The sequence below is a fragment of the Festucalex cinctus genome, chromosome 12 (assembly GCF_051991245.1).
Source record: "Festucalex cinctus isolate MCC-2025b chromosome 12, RoL_Fcin_1.0, whole genome shotgun sequence".
Classification (NCBI taxonomy): Eukaryota; Metazoa; Chordata; class Actinopteri; order Syngnathiformes; family Syngnathidae; genus Festucalex; species Festucalex cinctus.
The window spans coordinates 21044819-21058626 of NC_135422.1; the positions used below are offsets into that span (position 1 = coordinate 21044819).

Consider the following 13808-nt stretch of genomic DNA (forward strand, 5'->3'; position numbering starts at 1 on the left):
GATTTGAAACTGTGCTTTAAATAAAGAACGATGTAAAATAATAGACCAGTTACGATCTAAAGACATATATATTAGAGGACTCGCCATTATTTAATGTACAAACCAGTGACAGTGACTGTGTGGCTAAGGCTACTGGTCTCAGAGTCAATATGAAGTGTAGTCAAACTCGCTACTTCGTGCTCATCACAGGCAACACCACCTCCCAGGCTGTCCTGGTCCAATGAGCTTCCTCGGTCTCCACCACCACAGGGGTCCGAATTAAATGCAAAATCTATACAAAGGGAAAGAGAAATATATATATATCAGCATGCAGTATCCAAGCTAAAAAAAAATTGTTGACGTTAGGTAATGTCCCCAGGACAGGAAGTCAGAAGCACAGAGACCTACGTGGAACCTTAAAAAAGTAGACTAAACTATCAATATGCCAAAATATGATGTGTTTTGTTTTATACATATTAAAATAAGAGTGTTGAAAGAATCAACAGCACCACAAATTTGAAACACAAAAAGGAAATGCCTGGGACACATTTCATTCAAAATAAGATTAGCAGAATCCAGTAAAACTACTGGATAATGCTCGTGATGTGACCTCCAAAAACAAAAGTGTATACGACTTTAAATTTATGTTTAGCATGTGATTTATGAACAAGCTAAAATATGGAATCCAACATGAGCTTGACCTGTCAGATTTGAATGATTCCACACACATTCAGAATGTGAGCACCCTTGAGGATCATAGAAGAATGAAGGCTGGAGGTCTACATTTTGTCATATTTAAATCATTAAATTCCCCACAAACACTAAAAAATATATATAACACAACACCCTTCTCATCATTACCAAGTAAGTACATATATTTTGAAGCTGCAATTTTGAGCTTAACTGTAAGATGCTTTATAACTGCCAATTCCTTGAAATAATGACAAAATCTAAATTTCACTCACTATCAAACTTGCATGTAGGATATTGAAAAGCATTAAACGAGTCAGATTGGCTGTCAGAACTGACAACATCCGAGCCACTGGCACTGGCAGGAGACGTCCACTCTGAAGGAACCCCGGGATCATCAATTGGTCTGAGGTCATCTGGGGGTCGAGATCCAGGACTCTGGCCAGCTTCTAGTAGCTCCGGCAGGTCCTGTGGAACTTCAAGACTACCTGGGCTGCTGCCACGGCGCTCCTATAAATAGAGAGAAAAGAGACATGACAACTAAAGCAAATAAACACCCATGGAGGAAAACACAAGTGTTTTAAGAGGCACTAAACCTGCAATATGAACAAAAATGTGATATTTATGTATGCACTTAAAAGGTACTGACCACCGTTCCTTTCGCTCGAAGTCTTTCCTGGATGAACTCATCCATGAGATCAGAGAAATTAGGATTGCTGTTTCCAACATCACTGGAGACTGGACGTGCCTTCTGCAGCACCTCCTCTTTGTTGGCTACACACAAAGAGAGAGAATTTTAATTAAAGTATGGGGGCATGATTATCCGGCACACATACTATTCAGTTAACATTAACACTGTGTAAACAACATTAACACTGTGTAAACAATGACTAAGATAGTTATGTGATTACTATTGACTATCACAGTAATAAAAACATGGCAACATATCTGATGTTTCGTGGAGGGAAAATAATAATATTGCTACATTTACATTACACTCTAAAAAAAATATGCAGTAAGCAAACTAGCATGTCAGCACAACCCTATGTATATGTATGGGAAGCCCTTGAGTAAGTGAATGACCAATTGTTAAAAAAAGCCACAACACAGCAAGCAAATCCACCAGAGAAGCAATGCAGTTAAATACACACCACCATGCACAAAGAACGAGATTACTTTATGACACTACAAAAAAACGGCAGCATAACTGTATACATTTGGTTTTAGCAGATGCAATGATGGATAGACAGTTTATGATCACAAAACAATCCACCAAGTATTGTTATATGAAAATACTAATGGCTACATTATATTCAACCTATTAATCCAAAGTTTTCATTCAAACAAGGCTTAAGACAGTAGATAATAAACATGGGAGGAGTTTAAGTGCCACAAAATAGACAGATACTCCACGTCCTGTGTTTTCAGAATTTTGTTCATTTAAAAAGAAAGATAATATTAAACAGTAACATTTTAAAAGGTAAAATAAATATGTAATTTAACATTGTATTTATTTTATTAAACAATTGCACAATTAGAATTCAACTAACCATAAAAATGAGAAATGGTTGAGAAATTAAAAAAAACAACAACAAAAAAACATTCTGATTAAATAATTTTGGGAGGCAGCTAAATCAATGTGCCAAAAACTCAAGTATTCCTGAAATAGTAAATGCTCTGTGGGCTACATGTGGTCCCCAGGCCAGACCTTGTCCAACCCTTAACTACCAAGTCCTTTAAACACAAGACATAATCTGGTACATAAGCAGGAGATCAGGTCACTTCATGAACTCAGAATCTCGCAATGTGAGAGGAAATTAAATTTGACAGCAAACAAACTTAACATAATATTAACTTGACTTCCTTATGGTTTTTAATGGGCTTGAAATTTGCACATTTATTCAAATGTCTTCAATTTTAGCACCTTGAATGTATTGTAGTATAAACAATAATACTGTCAGCCATTTAATGCTGTCTACAGCAGATCCAAAATCTTCTTTCAGCAGACAAGGCCCAGATAAACCAAACAGAACATGTGAGGTTTAGAAACGCTTCTCCAACAGGAGTTGAGGCGCCTTGCACTGAGAACTCAAGTACCAACAACTAACCACACAGTCACTTCGGACTGGCACACACTGAACACGAGAAACGAGCACTTTTCCAATGTGCCCCACCTCCACCAACAGAATGATCCAGAGGTCAACAATTTCACAGAATGTAGCAGCGAACTGAGCAGTGCTTTTTCAAATAGTTAATAAATCTGATGTGCTTAAGATTTATCAGATGATCTCGCCGTTAATATTGCTAGGGTAAGTATGGGCACTAAGGCTTTTTTTTTTTTTTAAACAAAAAAAAAAGGAGGTAAAGAACACAAAGTTTATAAAAGTTAACGCATCAGGGAGTTTAGTACCATGCTAAAGGAAAAATCCACTATGCACTTTCGATGAGTTCCCAATCCCGCATAGACACCATATGGTCATAACTGTTGATACATTCATCAGAAAGTGAGAAAGAATCAGCATATGGCTAGTGTCTCCCCACTTTCGGAAAGATTTTTTTTTTTGTCAGATTTTTACAAAGCCATTCATCAAGGCCAACTGTTAGGTCACAGTTCATTGATGCTGTGTTCATCACTAAGTGTTTGATGGGATTGCGGTGTGGGCTCCTCCACACCAGTCACCCAAGCTTGCTTTCATGGGTAGGAGTGTTTCTCAACAGTTTTTGCCCCTATTGTGTATATGTGACACATATCCTATGGGTAATATGTTTTAATAGCTGCCAACTAAATTAAATATTAAAGTATGGAGTCATGCAAATGTTTAGTGCAATGATGCTTATAGTTAGAGCAGGCGCCTTAAGAATTCATAGAGCCATCAGTAGCCACAGAATTGAACAAACTCAAGGGCCAAACAGCCATATAAACACCCATAACTAATAAAAAAAAATGTTGATTATGTCTATGTATGGCAACTTTCATTAAACAAAAAAAACAAAAAAAAAAACAGAACTCACTGTGGCATCATGCATATGAGAAACAGAAACAAATGGATAAATGCATGGACAATGCTTAGCACAAATCAGCAAAGAAACTATATAAAACTATAGAAAAAGTAAATGTGTGCATCATGGCATCTATGTAGGAGTTGTCCTCACAGTTCTAATAAATACAAATTTGCAGCTGATTCAAATGTGCAGTTAACCATGCAGCTGCTCTATAAAATAAAATATAGTGCAGCACAATTTTATATACATAAAATATATAAAAGAGATTTTGAGAAGCTCTTGGATACATTTACTTGTGTGCCACAAATTAGGAGGATGGCCTTAATCACTAAGTTTTATGCTGCATTCTAGTGGTTCAGGAGAGAACTACAAAAACATAGTTGCTTATTATTATTAAAGCAGGTACCATTTAACCCTCTAACTGCAAGGAAAAAAAAAAGATGTTATTGTGCACCAAAATAAATTGCAAACACTGCAAAAATTAGAAGACTTATAATGGATTTATATGCTTTGAAAAAAAAAGAAAAAAAGAAAAAAGAAAAAAAAGAAACAAAGAGTGGACTGTTGTTTCCTTCTGTGGAGCTGAGGCAGTCCCGGAAGGAGGTGAAGTAGGAACAAAAGAGGTCACATGCAATTTTACGGCGAGCAGGGGAGGACGACGGGGGAAGAAAGGACATCAAAATCCCACAACCCTGAGAAGGAGGACAGCAAGAGGAGGAGAGGGCCGCTCAGATAGTGGGACAGGTGGAAAGTTATGGGAGGAAGGGTCTTCAGGAGGAGGCAGGCTGGAGGAGGGGCTCATGTTCAAGAGGAAACACTGTCAGTCCAGCAGCAAGATGATGAGTTTCAGCCCAAAAAAAAATTAAAAAGTCATTCCATCATAACAAACCAGTTATACAGCCACAAAGGAAAAAATGGTTGTTGATGTTTGTGTTTTGTGAGTATTTGTCTTTTCCTCTGGTGGTGGTGTGCCCAATGTGAGCACTTTGTCCACTGCGATCCTCACCTGGCGTGGTAGACTTTCGTCCAAAGTAGCCCAGGACATGGGAGTAGAGGTCTCTTAGTGAAGCATCACCCATTGCAGCCCGCCCTTGCCGCTGTGGCGACGAACCTTGGGATGACCCCTGACCTCGGGGACGGGGCTTGGTGGACAAAGCATGAACCACGGTCTTATACACCCCACCAAGAAGAGCCCCTTGGTGGTGTCGGGAGACAGAGCTGCCAGGTTCCTGGGAGCGAGAGCGGGAAGCCCGAGAACGCAAGGCAGACCGTCCCAAACGGCCTCGCACACCTGATGACGCAGCAGAACTGCTCGTTAAGACCTCAAAGTGAGTCTCATGCACCGGATTGGACACCACACCTGATCCTGGATGCTGTTTGTCCTTGTCCCCTGCTCCAGTGCCAGTCCTGTTTTCCAGGTCTCCAACACCTGATGTACCCTGAGTCCTAGTGACATCTGGTAGTCTCTCATGGCCGCCTCCTTTGTGACCAATAGCAGCCACTGAGCCAAACTTACCTGCAGTGCCTGCTCCATGCTTCCCCCCCGTCCCTGAACCAGGTCCTGGCCTCTCACCAGCGGAGTGGCTATGAGTGTGAAAGTGACTGAGTCGACGCAGCCTGGCTTTCCAGTGGGCTTCTTTATTCTCAAGGGGGTTGTGGAACTGGACTGACTCCGTGGAAGGTCTGAAGCTAACATGGACACCACCGGAGTGATGCTTTTTGGTGTTACGGGTCATCTTGGGCTTGGTTGAGTCTGAAATTTGGGGTGTTTGAATTGCTTCACTGGTAGATTCTGCTGTGTTAGGGTCTGGTCGAGTTAAACAGGGCTTTTTGCTTGTGGCTGTGTCTTTATTATCATTTTTGTCTCCTCCCATTTCCCTCCAATAATCACCTTTTCCTTCCCAATCTGCTCCTTGGGTTGTGTTTCCTCCACCTACTTCCCCTTTGCCTTTCTCACCATCGTGTCCTCCTAAGCTCTCTTTCACACCAAGCGATGGCCACTGACACTGCATTTCAAGACACTCGTAGATGCTACGCTGTTCTGCCTCATTCTCCTCTGTTGAATCAACACTACTGTGTCGAACTGAATTACTTACCTGCCTATCTTCCTTCGAAATCTGTCTGTCAACCACCTTTTGTGGCTCTCGTATGAGTTCTGTTTCCCTGATAGTAGCAGTTTTTACTGGTACACAAGTTCGAATGTCGTTTTCCGATGCAAGACTTGCTGCTAATCTAGCTGCCTCATTTCTCTCAGATGCTTTGTGAGTAAGATAGTCCCTAATTGAGGAGAACAAATCATCCTCATTTGGTAAAGTGCCGACTTCAGTTTCCTCGACATCATTCTCCTTATCTGAACAAAATGTAAAGGCAGAATCCCAGTCGCTTACCCAATCAGAACCTGAACCTCGGCTTTGACAGCCGTGGCCATACTCACTTGCATCATTTAGTCCCTCTGAGGTTGAGGAAACAGCACCATTGGGGAGTGAAAGAGGGGTAGGAGAGGAGGAGTGGAAAGGACATGGGAGTGGTTGAGCTGCATAGCTATTGGTTGCAACTAAGGTAGTATCAGTGGCGTGACAGGGGTTTGGAATGGTACTGGGATCCCCCTGTGGGTCTTCACCTTTGACCCGTTCGGCGATAAAAGGCTCCATGATGTCAGAGGCACTGCTGCTCCTTGCAAGCGATGAAGGGGCTGGGTTATCCAGCTCACAAGCCCCTCCCTGGAACACTTCCGAACAGGAGGGCGGAGGGGTCTCATCGCTCTGGGATGAGTGGCGCATCCGAGATGGGCGGGATGTCAGCGTGATTGGTGGGTCCTCGAGGTCTGGCAAATGAGCAGATAATGTTATATTAGTGTGATAAGTACTGTTGTACATTCAGAAAAAAAGATGAACAAAAGAGAGAAGCACACAGGTCTAAAAACATGAAAAGGAACATCACACACTCAGACGTGATGAGCTTGAAACTCCAGTGTTGTCACTTTTTATCCATGTAGTTGTCATTTTGATTTTGCAAATTCTAAGTTGTGTTCCGGCTGACTGTAAGGCTTGGGGCATGGAAAACATTCACTGTAGTTGCAGTTCGAAAGTTCATTCAACAACGGTTATATACAGAGCTGGCCGCTTCCATTAATTGTCATGTCCAATTGATGATGACGTCCACCTTTTTGGCGAGAGCACAATGACGCGAAGCCTCAAAAATACACGGACTGACACTGACTGAAGCACTTTTACGTCCGTCGATCAGATTGAATACTCTCGTTCTGTGTATGATTGCGAGGCTTCGCATCATAAAGCATTTGCTGAATATGCGGAAGCACTCGGCGAAAGGTGAGCAATGTCAAATGGAATTGTAGATTGATGTGCTTGTATGTAGCTATTTGGTACAAGTAGTACATATACCAACCAAATTAGTCTGAGCAGCAACTGTTGTTGTTGGTGTTGTGTAATGGATCACATTTTTCAGGACCTAAACATGCACAAGTTATTTTAATTATTATTTTTTTAATTATTCATGTTTTTTTTTTTAAAGGGATAGTAATGTGAAAAATCGACTTTTTGGAACTTTTAGCCATGTTAAAATGCTAATTCCTCACCAAAAACATCACTGAAGTGGTGTTTTCGTCCATTGGCCTCTCTATGAGAAATTCTAGGTCATTCTGCTCTCCAAGCACCAGCCCCTCCCAACCTAATAAAATGAGCGGGTGCTCCCTTTATGACATCATTAGGTGCGGACCCACCCCCGCATCGCCGATGCGGACTAAACACACACACACTTTCTCTAAGACCGCCATGATCACAGGATAGTGATAAAAGTTGCCTTTATCAGTAAATATTCTGTCCAAATTAATTCCAAGCAATCAATTATCTTTCACATTTGCAATGCCAAAGCGCAATGACAGTCGGCCGTCTTAAAACCCGTAGGCAGTATCTTATTTTGAAATGGCTTGTTCAAAACCATTAAAAAGCCCCAAACGGGTCACAATACTGCCTACGGGCTACAGCGAGTGTTGGCATGCGGCTAGCAGTGGCCGGAAATGCCACTGATGAGTGGAACCCGGAAGTCAGAAGTCCGTGACATCTGCCTCATTTCCATGTATAATTTTGATGTTTAAGATGAAAAACTTTTTATTTCATCACACTTCTGCTGTAGCAATGCACTGTTTGCAATACATAAATAATGGTACTGTTTTTAAGGGACTAAATTTGAGGTGAAAACTCATGAGACACACACACATAATTATATTACATTATATTTTAGAGGGTTATTGTGCAATTTCTTCAAAATAGCTCAGCGCTACTGCAATTTATTTATTTATTTATTGTTTTTACAAAGCAGCTCTGGTTCAAGGGTCTCAAATTCACGGCCCGAGAGCCATTGCAGGATATTTTGTAGCCCCCTACTTGACATCAAAGTTTAATGCTAGTGTAGCCTCCATAGTCTTTGCCATGCCATTACCCTTTACCCCTGGCGTTTTGTGTGGTGGTGATGGTGTTTTTTAATCACTTAAGGGCTAGCTATAGCTCAGGCTCAAGACTACCTTTGGCGAAACGTAATTGGGAAATGAAACCAAGAGGAAGGAAAAGATATCCTGTCTCCCAGTTCTAATCATGTCTTTCAAAACCTGCCACAAAAAGAAATCTTCGTGATGAGAATATTTCGTTTCAAGAAAAAGAGGAGATGGATTTTATTTTATTTTTTTAGCACAGGGGCACCCCGACATGTCTTGAATGCAAAGGGAAAGTTGAGATGCGCTAGACGTCAACAAGACATGCTGAGGAGTATGCAAAGTATCAGGGAAATGAGAGAGAAGACCGGGTTACCAATCTTGTTCACATTCTGAAGAACAATTTTTATTATTCATAAAGATTGAGAATACATAAAGACAAAATGACTGTCAGAACATGCATCTGTGTGAGCAATGCAGGCAGGTACGTGAAAGATGAATACTACCACTTAAAGAACTGTCTTGAAGCCCTCAAACAACCCACAAACAAAAGGGTGAAAACGTTAAGTCATTCTCAATGGACTACTAGCAGTCAGTCCATTTCTTCACTAATGCAAAAGAGACAATGATATACACAAGCATACATTTGTTTGACAGATGTGTGAAGACTCCAGGCACAAAGCAGGCACAAAGCAGGCAGAAGGAAGTGCAAAGAGAGTGTACCTGCCAGCTGGTCGGCAAGGGGGGGTAGAAAAGGGTGGTGGTGGTGGAGGAGGACAGGTAGAGGCGGAGCCAGAGCAGGAGCACTCTTGGCACTGCGGATAAAGGCTGAGGACAGCAGAGAGTCCCCTGTAGAACAGCTTCGCAGGGCTGAAGAGGTAGGAAGAACGCAGAAATACAAAAGAAGGGGAAGGGTAAGGAAAGTAGGAAAAGAAATAGGAAGTGGAAGGTTTGTGGTAGTTGAGGTAAGATGAAGTGGATATACAGTACATGTACGTACACACCATGTGTTTGGGATAATAAATGGAAAAGAAAAAGGGGGGAAAGTGAGGTGAAGAGAAAGGGAATGTGACGGAGGAGTGAGCTGTAGCAAAAATAGTTAAGTGAGAGCCGGGTGACAGCTAGTATTCTCCTCTGAAAAGCCCAGTACAGTCATCTCAAAAAGAGCTCAATACACTGAACATGCATTCACAGTCACACGCAATGAAAATAGTGTCCTGCAAGGTGTTAGCACATCTCTCATAGGAAATCTCAGCAGGACTGCTTCTCTCAAGACACAATGACCCAACAATTATCTTTTCGTAATCGAACATGATATTTTTGAAGTTTGAAAGCTCTAGCCACCCTAAGAAGAACACAGTCCAATATAGCAACAACTTACTATAATTAGTTCTCCAGTTTTAATATGAAAGTTTTCCTTTTGTTGAACATACTGACTTCCACATTAAAAACACCCTGTATTTTGCAACAAGATAAAAAGTGTATTTTATGCAGCATATACTGTACAATATACTGTAGTATTATTCCAAGTTAGGGAATCTGTGGCATTATTAATGTATTTTCCAAATAAAGCAACACAAGAGCAGCTAGTCAGCCACTTGGGGCCCACACTCAATGTGATCCGCGAGTTGGTGGATGCTATGTGACTCTGATCCCAAAAGGCAATTTTGGAAGGGAATCTTTTCAATGCAATACTTGTTTAGTTTAAAATAAAATGCCAAATGTATTTTCAATGCCAAAACTTAATGGGAATATTTTGGCTCCATACTCTAGGAAGGTGTGCATCCGGCAAGCTGTGCGTGAGCCATGTGCAAGAAACTGGTTGGCTGGACAGGGTGACGTTGCCCGGTGATGCCTGGGGATGCATGCCAGGCCATTTTGGCGGATCTCCCCAGCTGTGGTGCCCATTGGATTCAGCAGCTAGCCTGCAGGCACCAGCCGGGACAACCAGAAAGGGTTCTGGAGATTTACAATGAGGATCCAGTGCTTTCACATGCACCATTGTACTCAACCCTCTCCCGCCTCTCGCAAACAAATGAAAAATGTTTAACTATAAGAAACCGATCTTAGTTTTTTTGGAATGTATAAATTAATGGACGGGGCTGCTGAATTTGGGCTGATAAATTGCTTATACATTTTAATTCTTACATCACTCTACAATGTCAATCTCAACCCCCACAATTAAAGCCTCAAAGAAGTGACAATAAAAGATGTTTAAACAATCTTCCTTTTTTTTCCTGGCAAACTACTTCAATGGACTACATATGAGTAAGTCAAGGCTGGATCCAAGCTGAGATATGGTGAGAGGCCAGGTACATTTTCGCTAATATCACACTGCTATCAAATACATTATAGCTGTAGTTGAACAAAAATACTACTCTTAATTAAGGTTGACTTGTGATAGGAAAAATAAAGTAACACATCACTTCCATAACTTTAATTCTTTACCAGTTAAAAGTCTGGCTTTTTTTTTTTTTTTTTTTTTTTAAACAAGGTCAGTATGACTATTGAACTTGGGTCTACCGTTTTTAGGAATTAATGACTGTCGCCATAAAATGTGAACTCACGAGGAAAGTTTCAGAATGACATGCTAAAGACCCAAAAGGTCCAAAAACGCTGGGATAGTTCAGTATTCTTTAATTCAATCAAAAAATATGTATTAAAACAATTTCCTTCAACAGCAACAAAAAATCAAAGATTTCTGTCAGAGGAAATAAGGACAGACTTAAGTCAAAATGCAAATTGAGAAAAGAGGGATCCATTTGGCTATCAAGTTGCGAATAATAAGGCATTAAACTCAGTTGCCATGGGAACTCCATAGCTATTCCTTCCTTCCTCCAATAAAATGATTGGCTTGACTTTTGTGAATGGTACATTTGTGAATGGTTTATGATTATTGAGTAACTCTCTTTAAAAAGGCAAAGCTGCTTAGTCAAGAGAGTCAGCGCATGAATGAGAAAGTGAGCCATGTTGCAATTTCACAAATCAACAGAGGTCTGGGCGTCTCTACAATGAATGTGACCACCCCTAAAATTTAGGATAAGGAGGACATTCATCCACCAGGCGAGACACTCACCTACAGTCTTTTGACGGACAATACTCCGGGCCTTTTCAATGCCTGGAGAACCAGCTGTGGTGGCGCTGCGTTGTCTCATGGCAGCTGCTTGACCTGGTTGGTCTCTGCTCCAACCTTTCGAGAAGGAACGATCCACTATCTGCCGCTGGCCTTCTGAACCTATACCTGAAGTATTGTGAAAATATTATAAGTACTAGTACATCTTTAGGAGGATAGAGTTAGCATAGTCAGTCACATAGAGTAAAATAAATTAATGCGCTGCAAAAAGAAATTAGGTATTGCTATAATTTTTTAAAACTAATTATGCAGTTTTATACATAGGGATTAAGTGCATCTAATTGTTTATAATACTGTATATGAACCATAAAAGTTAAGACAGTTTTTCAATAATAAGGTTAGCCCTAATGTCACCTTTATTCAAATTACATTAAGTACCTCTAAGTGGATGCAACTTCATCAAATTTGAAGAATACTTTTTGTTGACAAAACACATTTTTTTAGCTGATCCAAAAAAAATAAATAAAAAGTTAACAAGTCTGCGCACAAATCAATCTCAGTGACTGTCAAGGGACGATTGATCTAAAGCCAGTGGGATACATTGAACACTACCGCGTTCCTCCGCCTGTTCGCATTTCGCTACCATGAATGCAACAGTTTGCAGATTTTTTTTTATTTTTTATTTAAACTTGATCATTCACCGTTTTTTTTTTTTTTTTTTCCTGCTCTTTCTGAAACACCAGATGAGAAGATGGCAAATATAAAAGCAATGTTTTGGTGAAATCTTGTGGCTTCGTCAGTTACTTGCAGATTTTCATTATTCGCGGCAGGGATCCCCAGTTATTTAGCGAGTACTGTAAAATAAAATGTAAAATCACAGAAAGCAACACACACAGCACCAGCAGTTACCGTATTCTGGCTACACTTTATATCTATACTCAAATAATAATTTATTTTTTTAATGGTTTATAATAAATGCAAAACAATATCTGTAAACTGTTATAAATGTCACATTTTTAGTCAAGTTTGACAGTTTTCTGAAATAGTCGGCACCTAAAATTTTAGGAAAATTACTGTAAACTGAGGACATTTCTCCTGAACTGCAGTTGCATTTACCGGTAAATAAAACATCTGGCATTTTCAAATGTTAGTTGTCTGTTTTCTTTAAACAGAAATAATGGCTTTCAGTGATAAACAAACCTTTTCCTTTGTGTTTCTTCTGTTTTTGCTCACTGAGCTTGTCCAGGGGTAGTTCATTCAAATCAACACTGTACAGGTTCCTGGCCAACACCTAAGCAACAACAATAGGTAGGCTTGAAGTGTAGACCCAGTGTGAGAATAATGATATAATATGTGCAACATATAGTGTTGAATGATTGATACATTAGTTTTTTTCTTTTACCTTTGTGAGAGTCTCCATCGTGAGGGACCATTCAGTTACCAGCTCTTCCCAGCAGGTAAGAGAACAGAGTACAGAGAGGAGGTCGTCCCATAGTTCTCTGCTGATGTAGACGTTTAAATTCCCCTTAATCCAGGCTACAATCAATGTCTGTAAAAAGAGAGTAATGAAATATAATAAAGATCATCTTAGAAAGATGTAAGTTAAAAGAACTCTGTTTTGGTGTTGGTTTATGACAGCCCCACCCGTGCCCCCTCTCTGGTCTACAGCTTGTGCCAAGTGTCAGTACCTGAAAGATAGGACCAGCCAGTCTTCCTGACAGTGTGCTGTTCTTCTTGCCCTGGGGCATAATGGACGGAGGCCTCTTCATCACAGATTCTGTTACTCTCAGTAGAACAAGTAAGATCTGCTCCCTACAAACAGAAGTTAATCCATCCATCCATTAATAATAAATCAAAATATTTTTAAACAGAGTAGCAAGTAGATGTGATTGATGTAATTTAATTTCCAAGCCATGTATTTTTACATGTAGTGAATAAATGAATGAATTACTATCTGCAAGTGAAGACCTAATGTGTCCATCTTTTACCATTACCATGTTTTCTGGTCCATGGTCTCATGCATGACAAGGCTTCGGTAGATATTTAAGACTCGCTTGCACATGTCGACATGCTCCTCCAAAAGGAACTTGATATCGTTGGCTGGCTCCATTAAAAAAACGTTGGCGGAATGGGTAATGAATACCTAGAGAGAAGACACAACTGTTATGTTATGTAGATTCACCAAGCACAGTTCGGCGAGGAACTTGTGATCAGCATGTGTATTTTTGTATGAGATCCATACCTGTAGTGTAGTCTGAACTCCTGCATGAACACTATACTCCAACAATTCACTGTCGATCATTTTATTTATTCCCTTAGGAGAGAAAACACATGCAAGTAAGTTAAAAGAATGCACCGGAGGATACTGTAGTGTTTAAATATATATATATATATAAAAAAAACAACACCCTGTCTATTTAGACATGAATTTGAATTGCTTTATATAACGTAATTCTAATAGTGGACTGAAAGAACTGCATTTGCTCTTGAAAAATGGACAATGCTAAGGACTAGAAAACTAGACCGAAATTTTTTCACTATGAATACACAATCTCTGACTAATGGAAGAGGACACACACACAAAAATAAAAATAAAAATTGGAAGATGTTATGTTC

The 13808-nt window shown here is 40.1% G+C and overlaps 1 protein-coding gene across 8 annotated transcripts in view; it reads right to left on the reverse strand.

Annotated features, from left to right (window-relative positions):
• Positions 1-13808, reverse strand: part of ralgapa1 (Ral GTPase activating protein catalytic subunit alpha 1) — a 77061-nt gene that overhangs the window by 49205 nt on the left and 14048 nt on the right. For 3 of the 8 annotated variants that reach the window (XM_077540027.1, XM_077540029.1, XM_077540028.1), the window contains exons 12-23: positions 13435-13506; positions 13187-13335; positions 12881-13004; positions 12595-12741; positions 12393-12483; positions 11196-11360; positions 8843-8989; positions 6293-6496; positions 6107-6124; positions 1319-1443; positions 945-1179; positions 104-271 (exon numbers count right to left, since the gene is read on the reverse strand). In XM_077540027.1, coding sequence (XP_077396153.1) covers positions 104-271; positions 945-1179; positions 1319-1443; positions 6107-6124; positions 6293-6496; positions 8843-8989; positions 11196-11360; positions 12393-12483; positions 12595-12741; positions 12881-13004; positions 13187-13335; positions 13435-13506 — 1645 coding nt within the window. Of the gene's footprint in view, positions 1-103; positions 272-944; positions 1180-1318; positions 1444-4678; positions 6497-8842; positions 8990-11195; positions 11361-12392; positions 12484-12594; positions 12742-12880; positions 13005-13186; positions 13336-13434; positions 13507-13808 lie in introns of all 8 variants that reach the window. The other 5 variants (XM_077540025.1, XM_077540031.1, XM_077540026.1 and 2 more) reach the window with 3 other exon arrangements.